Source organism: Podarcis liolepis, assembly GCF_965112155.1.
Source record: "Podarcis liolepis genome assembly, chromosome: 5".
NCBI lineage: Eukaryota > Metazoa > Chordata > Lepidosauria > Squamata > Lacertidae > Podarcis > Podarcis liolepis.
Genome location: NC_139556.1, coordinates 11,514,419 through 11,526,465, shown reverse-complemented (window position 1 = coordinate 11,526,465; position 12,047 = coordinate 11,514,419). Strand labels below are relative to the sequence as shown.

The 12,047-nt window shown below is 43.8% G+C and overlaps 1 protein-coding gene across 50 annotated transcripts in view; it reads right to left on the bottom strand.

The window, feature by feature from the left end:
• Positions 1–12,047, bottom strand: part of SORBS1 (sorbin and SH3 domain containing 1) — a 202,418-nt gene that overhangs the window by 83,850 nt on the left and 106,521 nt on the right. For 26 of the 50 annotated variants that reach the window (XM_083505445.1, XM_083505444.1, XM_083505397.1 and 23 more), the window contains 4 exons: positions 11,753–11,779; positions 11,519–11,631; positions 2,606–3,394; positions 1,624–2,022 (listed from right to left, as the gene is read on the bottom strand). In XM_083505445.1, the coding sequence (XP_083361571.1) occupies positions 1,624–2,022; positions 2,606–3,394; positions 11,519–11,631; positions 11,753–11,779 (1,328 nt within the window). The remainder of the gene's footprint in view (positions 1–1,623; positions 2,023–2,605; positions 3,395–11,518; positions 11,632–11,752; positions 11,780–12,047) is intronic. The other 24 variants (XM_083505434.1, XM_083505438.1, XM_083505428.1 and 21 more) reach the window with 5 other exon arrangements.

Here is a 12,047-nt window from a genome sequence, read left to right as displayed (position 1 = left end):
AGCAGAAGCCGAATCTTGAAGAAGAAAACCATAGAGACTGGCATAATTTGCAGCCTGAAGCTGGAAGAGTTGTGTATGGAGATCCTGGTGGCATAAAGTACTTTTCACCAGATGTGGCTGTTCTAATTGGGGCCCTCCGGACAGAGGTAGCCTGCCATGGGCAGAGACAGCCCACCAGCCTTCCCTGAGCTTAGATAGCTCAGTAGGTTAGAGCGTGGTACTGATGATGCCAAAGTCACAGGTTCGATCCCCGTATGGGTCAACTTCCTTGCTTGCAGGGGGTTGGGTTAGATGATGCTCAGAATCCAAAGAGAGAGTTTGAAGACTTCATCTGTAGGACTGCAAATTATTTGACGTGTTACTGTGGGTGGAAGTCGTTAAAACTTTTGAAGCTTTTAATGTTTGATGTATTACAGTATTTTAATGTTTTTTTGGAAGCCGCCCAGAGTGGCTGGGGTAGCCCAGCCAGATGGGCGGGGTATAAATAATAAATAATAATAATAATAATAATAATAATAATAATAATAATAATAATTAAACTGCAGCTGCAATATAAGGGTTTGTTATTCTGACTGGTGTGCAACTGGAATTCATAAGCTTTTGGAATGCAGAGTTAAAGCAAATTATCGAATCATCAATTCTAGCACGCGGGGGCCCAACAAAATAATATAATTTGGTATCTGAACAATTGGAAATATGAATTGTATTATAATTTGGTACTGTGACAATGAGGCTTTTATGGAGTTATTGTAACTGAAAACTAATAAAAAATAAAAATACTGTGACAATGAGGCTTTTATGGAGTTATTGTAACTGAAAACTAATAAAAAATATTTTTAGCGTAATAATAAAAATTATCACACACACACACACAGATGATCCTCAGAACCCCTTCCAGCTATGAGTCTATGAAAGGCATTGCATGTGAAGCTGTCTATAAAGACCTCTTCCCACTGCCAGGTGACTAAATGGGGCCTAGGAAACTCATGTGTTCTGCAACGCAACAATGGCAGGCGTGCTTTCGTACGCAGATGTGAAATTGCGAATACGAAGCTGCCACAAAGGAAGAAGCCCAAAGACATTGGCATAACAGCTACCCTATGTCCTTCCATGAAGGTAGTCTAAAGCAGTGTGGAACACTAAAATGGAGTACTTCCATCAGGTCAGGAGGCTGGGATTTGTAGTACAGCGCCATTTGCAGGGCACCAAGTTGGGATGTGCCTTGTGCATGGCCCTGGTTATGGCCAAAGGCACAGAGCAGGGCTTGCCAAGCTTGGGCCCTCCAGTTGTTTTTGGACTACAACTCCCATCACCGCTAGCTACCCGTGGTCAGGGATGATGGGTACCGTAGTCCAAAACGTTTGGGGAAACCCTGGTGTAGAGTTTTCAAATAGGAAAGGACAAGGCAGAAACATTACACGGCCGAAGGGTGACTGAGCAAGAAGTGGGGGGAAGAGACACACATGCAATTTAATAGCACATAAACAAGGTTTCGGATGTCATGCTGCTGGCAGAGAGCACCTTGTTCAAAGTTTAGTATGCCAGTGAGAAAAAAAATAAGGTCATTTAATCCGGGAGCATAAATTTAGCAAAGCCGTCACGGTGGCATGTGGCAAGGCTTACTGTGCGCAAGATCATTCCTGTGCTCTCGGGCTCCGACACACTGTCTGAGACCTCTGTGATGGGAGGAATCAGCACAGGAGGAGGTGGTGGTGGCGGTGGCGACAGTGAAGGCAGTTTCGGGCGAACGTGGGGCACGATCCCCGACGAAGAGGACGGCTGGTTATGTTGGGAACCTTTCTGAAGGTGAGGGGGAATGAAATCGTCTAATGTCGGGAAGGTCAGGAGTAAGCCAGGAGCAGGCGTGTTGTCAGAGAATGCAGAGCTTTGGCCATATGGCAGGAGAGGCGGTGGAGGTGTGCTTGAGCTGGTTTCTCGCCCGCGGTCGGGGTAAACCTGTTGGAATGGCACTACTATAACCTCTGTATGAGCTGGGGTGGTGGCGGCAGAGCGAGTCGCATCCTGTGGGAGATAAGGTGACATTACACAAGAGGGGGGGGACCGGACCGAAACAGTGGAGGTGATCAGTGACATGCAAAAGATGCCGTACCTCGTGAGACGACATTATTTACCCAAAGGAGCAAGTTTTGCGCGGCGGCCATTAAAAAAAGACAACAACAATTCACACAACTCCCGGGCCCCAAACCCACCTTCCAGGTCACCTGCCATCAACAGATCAAACAATCCAAAATCCCTTCGAATACACGGTCATCACCTGAGGGCAGTTTTGTGCCAGCTGCTATGTTTCCTTTAGCCTAAGACAGAGGGGTTTCACAGAACGGCACCCACCCCAACCTCTCCAGTATGGTTTAGGCTTGAGGCACCCACCCCCCCAAAACCCTGCACCCACAATCTCCACACAAACATGCATCCGTCTCGGAAGGAAAGGCTGTCGGTTATTCAGCAGGAGAGAGGGAAAGATCTTAGGAGGCATCCAAATCGGAAAGGAAGGCACTGGTGCATTTCACGCCGGTGGGAGAAGGAAAAGAAAGATACAGCCGTGTGAAAGGGGGAGGAAAAAAGGGTTATGAAGAAAACCAAGTACCCTGCCATGTTCCTTTGCCTTGCATGGATGTTGCTGGGGTGGCGGCAGCGGCGGCTGAGCAATGCACGGTTCCTTTCTCATCCTGTCCTCACTGCAAGTCGTATGTGGGAAGTCTACCTTTGTGTTGCCAACAGCCTGCGGAGTCCTGGAGGGATGGCTCGGACCATAACTAACTGAGTCTCCACTGAGAACAATATTAAAGAATGGCCTGGGAGGGGCAGGAGGAGGAGGAGGAAGAGATTTTCCAGTATCTGTTACAGAGGAAGCAGGGGAGAAGGCTGGTGCCACAGTGACCTCAGCTCCAAAACGGGCGCCTTGTGTTTGGCCATCTGAACGGGCAGTGGAATTTCCAAACGGAGCCGAACAAGTGCTGTTAGATAAACAAGCTACATATAGACTGCTGACCTTTTTCTGCGCTCTGGTTTCGTGGTTGGGTTTCAGTCCAGCTTTACCACTCGGATGTTCCTCAGCAAGCGCCAGGGTGTTTTGGTGCTCGGATGACGCGTCGGGTATCAAGGAGCGACTTCCCGAGCGCGATTGCCCAACATGCAACCCCCTGTCTGCGGGGATGGAGCCAGTGGATTTGTAGGGAGCCGCGACGAAGGGTTTGGGCGAGGAGGAAAAACTGGGCCGGCCCTCGAGGCTGGGTCGCATATGCGGCTTGGGTGCGTGAGGGTGCACACAATCCGTTATGGGAACGGGCTGCAGGACAGTTATTGCGGTGCCGGTGCGAGGTCGCCATGCAAAGCTCTCCTCGTTTGGAGGAGAGGGGTGGGGTGGAGAAGGGGTCTATCCAGTTATGGGGTTCAAAAGGGGGGAAAGTCAGCACCGTACAAAGGAGAAAAAGAGGAGAGAGAGAAATGAGTTGGTCATTAGACTGAGGTTAACAGGAAGAAACGAAACTTTAATATGGAATTTCAAAGTCGGCACACAGCTCATTCACTCCCGTTGTTGAATGAAGGATTTCCAGATCTTCACATGATGAGCTGGTGTATCATTTCAGTGTATCATGTATTGGCTGAATACCCAAAGCCCAGATCGCTGTAGCTGTCTATCACACTGAAGTCAATGGTATGCATTTCCTATCCGATATCTTTCCAAACCAGGGAAAGAGTGTAACAGGAATTGAAATCAAGGTTTATAAGAATCAATTAAATTGCAGGAATAAGTTATGTTGTGATCCTTGCTTATATACGTATGTGTTATATTTAAGATATGTTTTTCTTTCTTATTACCTTGTATTTGACTGTAACACAGTGTGCATTGATGATATGATTAAATAAGAAAGCAAGTAAATAAATAAAGAAACAAGAAGTCAATGTTATGTACTGCTTACAGTAAACACGTTCAGTTTTCTACTTAGTTGACAAACCAGGGAAGCCTGAATATTATTGAAACAATCCTAACCATGTCTACTTAGAAGCCCTATTGCATTCACTGGGGTTTACTCTCAGGATCACAGTTTTAGAGGTGGTGAATGTCAGCTCTGAATCCCATCATCCCTCTCAGGATTTCTGGATATTGGAATGAAACTCAGGATCTTACTCAAAACAATCAACAATATTACTTCTGACTCTGCACAAAGCCAGAGGTGCATAAAACAAACAGGTCCTTTGAAGGAAAATGCTTATGTAAGACTAATAATGCATTTTCCGGGTCTGTTATGAACTCGTATCATTGAGTTACCAACACCTTCTTAACAGCAGAGTGATGGAAATCTACCACGCAACCTTAAGAGTGAAACTTGTTGGTGCCAAATGAAAGCCCTCAATCAATGAGCAAGTCAGATTTTCATTACAAAGTGCACTAGCAGAGACCATAGCTGTCAACTTACAGATTTGAAAATAAGGGACCAGCAGCCTCGAAAATAAGGGATCAGCAGCCAATGTAAGGGATCAACAATTACTTTGATAAAATACATATTTTGTTGTGTGCAAATGGCTTTAGATACTTATTAGGTCCATAAATTACCATATAACATATATTCAACACAAAAAAACCAGCAACAATTTGTTGTTGACAAAGGACAGCTGGACATAGAAAGGGCCCCATTACCTCCAGTAGCTTATTTAAGGGACATCATCAATAAAGGACAGCAGTGGGACATGGCGCTGGGATAAGGGACTGTCCCGCCAAATAAGGGACGCTTGACAGCTATGGCAGAGACCCCATTTGGAGTGAACTTCTGCACTGAACTCAAAATAGTTGCATAGTAAAAAATGGGGGGGGGGCACAAGACAGACCACTAAAATGTCATTGTAATGTTTCCATTGCTGCAAGCTTTTAACAGTGCGCGCACCACACACACACTCATTTAGCTGGCTGGGGGGGAAGAAAAGAGGTGAAATGTTTCTTTTTAAAAGATGGCAGAGACTTCATAAAAGCCAAAGCATCACGCACACTGAAATCGATTATAAAATAAAATTGGGTGATATTTTTCATCATCTCATCAGCCAACATTTCCCATAGCTGTCATTTTGAGATCTCAAGTACACCACAGTAAATCCTCTTCGATGTATTGAATATACTGCAACATGTTCTACCAGAGTAAGTCTCGTAAATTCTGAGGGATTAACAGTGGTCCTAATTTAAGGGGAACCTGTCACTGGACTCCAGTTCCCATCAGCCCCACTGCGGCCAGTGATTAAGGATGATGGGAGATGTGGTTCCACAATGTAGAGATCCCTGCCCTAATCAATTCAAGGTGTTAGCACTTTGGCAATCTGAATGCTATTTTCAATTATTTGTGGTGGCCATGTTCTAATATAAAGTCTTTCTCAAATACCATTGTTTTAGTGATTAAGGGAAATTTGGTTCAGGACTATCACTTGCCTCCAGTCCTGTGTCATTAGGTGTTATCCAGGAGGTACACAAATAACATTATAGCCTGATGATTTATTGACTGATGTACAAATTATATGTTGGGGGAGGGGAAACATGAAATTTATCAACACAAGAAAAATGTTTGGTGGAAACTGGAAAAACATTTATAATGCTCAAATTTTTATTTATTAAAAAGGTACGGGGCAAACAGCTATAAAAACATATAGAACAAGTTTTTTATTTTATTTTCAAAACACTCAATTTTTAAAAAAACTGGGATAAAAGTGAGAGTGTTTTGAAAATATAATCAGATACGGTTTGAAGCTATGTGTGGTTATATATTTGGAAGACAGCTATGTAAGTCTCTAAATCTTTCTGGATCTGGGATTTCTGTATATACTGAGATTTCATTCATATATGCAAACTTCAATTTAAAAAAAACATCAGTGAGCAGCTCTGAAAGTAAAATTATCAATACAATTGGAAGGAATTTGGTGCTTCACCCCATTCAATGTTCTGCTCTAACAAGACATGACGCAGGAGATAAAAATGAATGAGATCACCAGCATTTTAAAAGGAAATTAATAGCAGCCCCCTTGGGGGGTGGGGAGAATAAATTTGGACCAGGACTGTGAGGTTAATGCTTTCCTGACAGTCTGTTCCCAGGTCCTGAAAGTTACCATTTGGGCCACACCAAGCTTTGCTCTATGACATGATATTCCATAACAAAAGCCTCCCAAATTGGTATTTGCACAGCCTTTTCTTGCAGTTATCTGATGCTACAGTCTTCTTTCATGTCCAGGATACTTTTGCCTTTCCTATAACTGTCTGTGATTAATAGTTTAGGGTGGGGGTGTTAAAAAAGGCAGGGGGCCTAATTTTATTTTATTTTTATGGGAAGCTACCCTGATTATTACTACTGCAAAAGGAGGCCAGGGCATGTATTAGCTTAACAAATAAATCCAGTCTTTGCTCTGTGCCCTTGAATGCCTTTCCCTTTAAGGAAACAGGAACAGCAAGTCAATTAAACAGTTAAACATTTTGGGAACCAAACTACTCCCTAAAGATGCTTTTTTCAGTCTAAGGTTTCACAGCCGCATTCTGTGAGCTAGTATTCATGTGCCTTGAAGAGGCCTTTTGTCATCTTTCTGGCTGTTTTCTGAAATCTCCTCCAATTTGCCAGTTCTTGAACAGCAATACCCAGAGCACAACATTCAAATATCTGCTGCTGTTTATTGTTCATTATCGCTGTTGTTGTAGATGGACGCCTGCTTTCTTTGGGCCTTTCCTTTCTTTGTATACAGTGGTACCTCACAAGACGAATGCCTCGCAAGACAAAAAACTCGCTAGACGAAAGGTTTTTCCGTTTTCGATTTGCCTTGCAAGACGAATTTCCCCTATGGGCTTGCTTCGCAAGACGAAAACGTCTCACGACTTTGTTTTCTTTGTCTAAAAACAAAGACATGTTTTGTTTATAAAGTTAATTTACTTTCCCTTCAATTTTTGAACTGCTCTTTACAGTATGTGTGACTTTAAAGAGCAGTTAATAAACTGTTGTTGTACCAAATTTGGCTTTGTTTGGACTTTTTTTGACCATAGGAACGCATTAATTGATTTTCAATGCATTCCTATGGGATTTCGTGCTTCGCAAGGCGAAAAATTCGCTAGACGACAAAAATTGCGGAACGAATTAATTTCGTCTTGCGGGGCACCACTGTATCTTCAAGAATGCCACCAGAAAAATCTGCCTTTCAGTTTCAGTCTCAAACTGGAACTAAACATGGTTATATATTGACAGCAGTTTCAGGAATCAGGATACTGCAAGTTAATGCAGAGGAACCACGTGGAGGGGCCACTTAACTTTCTGTAGAAGTAGCCCCCTCACCCCCCAAGCTGGCTATTATTTTATCCCTAGGCAAAGAGAGGGGACAGCTAGAGGAGAATGGGTTAAGCATCCCCTTCCCTTTGGCTGCCCCTTTACTGAAATCAAGAGGTTGCTTTTGCTTTTTTTAAAAAACACCCTTTTTTTGTATGCACAGTATACTTTATTTATTAAAGATTTTCTTGCTTTACAAAAGTGTGTGCAATGTCTCTCTCTCTCTCGTATTTTCCCCCCATGTCAATCACCCATCTCCTACTGCCTCCACCTCTTTCCCCCTTTTCTTCCTAATGTCTCAACAAATGAAACTGATTTGTAAAAATGTTACATGGAAAATTAAAAAAACCTATTTGAGGACATATTTGCTTTTCCCTGTAGGATTAATTGGAGTCGTTAATAGTCTTCAACAGGTTTACCATACCCATTGAGCCAATCACCTACTACCCTTCTGGGAAAAACCCCACCCCACCCTCCAACTACAGTGGTGCCTCGCAAGACGAAAAGAATCTGTTCTGTGATTCCCTTCGTCTAGCGGTTTTTTCGTCTTGCGAAGCAAGCCCATTGACGGATTAGTGGATTAGCGCTATTAGCGCTATTAGCGGCTTATCGGATCAGCTGACAAGCGGCTTAGAAAAAAGGGGGGGAGGGAAAAAACCCCGCAGGAACTCGCAAGACATTTTCGTCTTGCGAAGCAAGCCCATAGGAGATTCGTTTTGCGAAGCACCTCCAAAACGGAAAACTCTTTTGTCTAGCAAGTTTTCCGTCTTGCGAGGCATTCATCTTGTGGGGCACCACTGTATATATAAGGGTCTGGTGACTTCTGTTTCAGTGTATCTGAAGAAGTGTGCATGCACACAAAAGCTTAGACCCAGAACAAACTTACGTTGGTCTCTAAGGTGCCACTGGACAATTTTTTAATTTATTTCGACTGCATCAGACGAACACGGCTACCTACCTGAATCTAGAATATTTGAGGGAAAGTTACCTATAGCACCTAGTTCAGACGTCAGGCATGTTACTGAAAACTTAAGCTTTGCTCATGTTAGTGATCTTGTTCTGCATATGAAGTTGCCTAGTCTGCAATGACTGAGATTATGAAGACTTGAATGCCACTTCCCTCGGAGGTTCTGCTACAGCAGATGGAGACATAGCTACCCAACAGTGCACCCTGAAATTATCCTGGAGTGCATACTTTGAAGATTTCGAATAATTGTTACCAGGCAGAGGGCCTTCTTGGTAGTGGCGCCCGCCTTGTGGAACACCCTCCCATCAGATGTTAAGGAAATAAACAACTACCTGACCTTCAGAAGACATCTGGAGGCAGCCCTGAATAGGGAAGTTGTTAACGTTTGATGTGTTATCATGTTTTTAATATTCTGTTGGGAGCCGTCCAGAGTGGCTGGGGAAACCCAGACAGATGGGCGGGATATAAATAATATGTTGTTGCTTGTTTGTTTGTTTGTTGTTGTTGTTGTGTTACATACATAATTGACAGGCAGATCATTGGAAGCCCTTCCTAGTTCTTTCTTTTTAGCCTTTTTTATATCTCACTTTCTTCTGTCTCATTATTATTTCTTCTTCTTCTTTCTTCTCGTCACACTTATGCTATGTTCTGTAACCTGAAGTTCCTCCTCTCATATCAGGGAAAATGCACACAGGAATGAAGATGAAGAACCCTGTGTGTGAGAGCATTTCCTAGGGTGGGAGGCTGGGGAAAGAGGTTAAGGGTCTCAGGTGAGAGCCGCATGGGCTCATTTTTCCATGTGCGGAATAAGAGTTAAGACTTAATTTTGATAGAGGACTTTGTAATTTCATTTCCCTTGTTTTCCCCTTTCTTTTCTTCTTTACTCTCCTCCTTTCCTGCTCCCCCCTTTCTATTTTTCTTTTTAGATTAGTATGCTTTTTATTGTAGTGGAAAACTTTAAATAAAACTTGGTTGTAAAAATAAGTTCTACTAGAGCGTAGAACATAAAACAGGGTCCCACACATGTGCAGAATGTGATCTTAGCTCACATCTTTTTTCTTTTCTTTTTTGCCTGAGCTCTGTGCACCAACCACAGCTCAGACATAAGTGAAATAAATGAGCCCAAAGAAGGGTTTTTTAAGGCTTCTGGAAACTGGGAAGTCCAGAGACTGTTTGGGGGTGAGAAGGGAAGGTGTTGTGTATCCAGTGAGCTTGTGTGACCAAATAATGTGTCTACAACCCAAACATCCAATAACTTCTAAATTTTCCTCTCAAATGTACTGAATGTTAATAATAATAATAATAAATTTTATTTATATCCCGCCCTCCCCAGCTGAAGCTGGGCTCAGAGCGGCTAACAATAGTAAAACGATACAACATTCCAAAATCATTTCATTATAAAATTAATTCCAATCAAATTAATGGCAACCATTGGGCTAGAAGTCCTGTGAGGATTACCAAAGGAGGGAGTCAGGCTGTTAGCATTTGGAAGCATTTAGAAACTGTCTGAGGTGTGACTGGGGTTCAGGATTTGGACAAAAACGAAAACAAAATAACCAACGGACTGAATTGAATCAGATTGTGCCCTTCCAGTTCAGAGAACCGCTTTTGATCCAACGGATGTCTTTGCTGAAGGAAGAGGAAGATATCTTTTCCATCCCCCCTGCAGCCCTGTGAAAATCTGCTCCAGATGATTGGGGGACTGTACCCTGAAGGAGGTTTTGGTATTAAAAAATAAAAAGATCCCTCACTGCCTCTTCCATTAGTGAGGGCCTCCTTCTGCTTGCAAAAAACAAAAACAAAGCAAAAGCAAGTAACATTGGATGCAACTCAGCAAAATTTTAAGGCAATGTAATAAAGAAGGCAACCAAGATTATGAATCAAGCTTGTCCTCTCCCGCACAAAAATCTGTGTTCTGCAATGGTGCTCATAAGGAGTGACCCTATTCTGAATAAAACGAAGCAGAGCTTGCCTGTCAGCAGCTGTAGCACAGCCACCCAGAACTTAATGGTTCCTGCAATCCAGACATAGTGGGTGGCACAGTAATAATCTAGTTGACCAAGAATCCAGTTTGTGGCAAAGGACAGGCAGGGTTGGTAGTGGGAGAGAACAGCTGAGGTTTTCCCTACTCATTCAGTAATGGAAATTACACACATGGAGCCAAGATTCAAGATCAAGAAGGACGTCGGTTCCTTTTTGCTGACCAAGTACAGTTCTAGGAGAAGGCAATGTCAAAAAAGCCTCAAATTCCCTTTCTGGTAAAATCCTATAACTCACACCTTTGTTAAGGTTAGGGGGGGACACGACAGCAAGTCTTCAAACACCCAGCAGGGAGAATATGGAGCAAACGTCTTTGTGTGGCTCCAGAGGGAAGGGCTAGAATCTCTATGCAGAAATGGCGTGGAAGCAGATTTCAGCTGAGCAGTAGGAGAAACCTTCCTACTGGTAAGGGTTGTTTGGCAGTAGAACAGCCTGCCTTGGGACAGACTCCCCTGCTTGATGGCTGGATCTTAGCGATGCTGTAATAGCATTCTGGACTAGGTGATCTCCAAGTCCACATTGACTTAAAAAACAAAGAAACACTGGGTCCATGTTGCAGGTTGGGGCTAAAGATGGATCTCAAGTAGAAGAAGACTACTGCTGAACAGGAAAACAAACAAGGAAACTTGCTCTTTTGTGGTGCTCTCCACCAATTACAGCTCTTCGTTTTAACAGACATGAGAGATGTTCCCTGGTATTATGCTCATGTTAAAAAGGTAAAGGTAAAGGGACCCCTGACCATTAGGTCCAGTTGTGGACGACTCTGGGGTTGTGGCACTCATCTCGCTTTATTGGCTGAGGGAGCCGGCGTACAGCTTCCGGGTCATGTAGCCAGCATGACAAAGCCGCTTCTGGCGAACCAGAGCAGTGCAAGGAAACGCCGTTTACCTTCCCGCCAGAGTGGTACCTATTTATCTACTTGCGCTTCGTGCTTTCGAACTGCTAGGTTGGCAGGAGCAGGGACCGAACAATGGGAGCTCACCCTGTCGCAGGGATTCGAACCGCCGACCTTTTGATCGGCAAGCCCTAGGCTCTGTGGTTTAACCCACAGCGCCACCCGCGTCCCTTATTACAAACCATTAAAAAGGAATTACAAAAGCTCCCCACCCAAGCACAGCCAGGAAGATGGCCCAGGTCTCTTCACTCTTCATCACTTTGGCTCAAAAGTTTTCCTAGCACATAAGGATTTTTTGAGGCAGGTACTCACGTGTGGTTTGCTCTCAGAGAGGTTTGGCCGCACACTGCGGTAGCCCTTGGCAGCCAGAGCAGAGGACTGAGCATCCCCATTGGAGTCGACACTAAGCGGTAACCTCCAATCATCTGCAAAACGAAGAACTTCAGGTCACTAGAGCTGCGCCAAACAGTCAAGGTTTTGTGCTTGCTGAAGCAAGCGAGAGGTGTGCCACGGAAACCATAAGAAAAGGAAACGTTTAGTAAATACCTGATTCGGGTGTTGCTGGCTCTACACCTTAAGCATTTCGTGGCAAGCATTGGAGAAAATGAAAAGAAGGGAGGGAATTAGGGAAAAAACACCACAATCAACTGTTACATTGGGGGGGGTGTGCATTTACCAATCAGAGTTAAGAATTTAGTCCACTTTGCGCATGGGATACTTAGAGCTCAGGCTGCCTAATTTCCATAGAAACATGATTCCCTCTCCGTTCCTGACCTTTGTAAACACAAGGCAATTCATTCGGAGCGATGAAGAAACAATTGTGCATTGACATTTCCTTCCA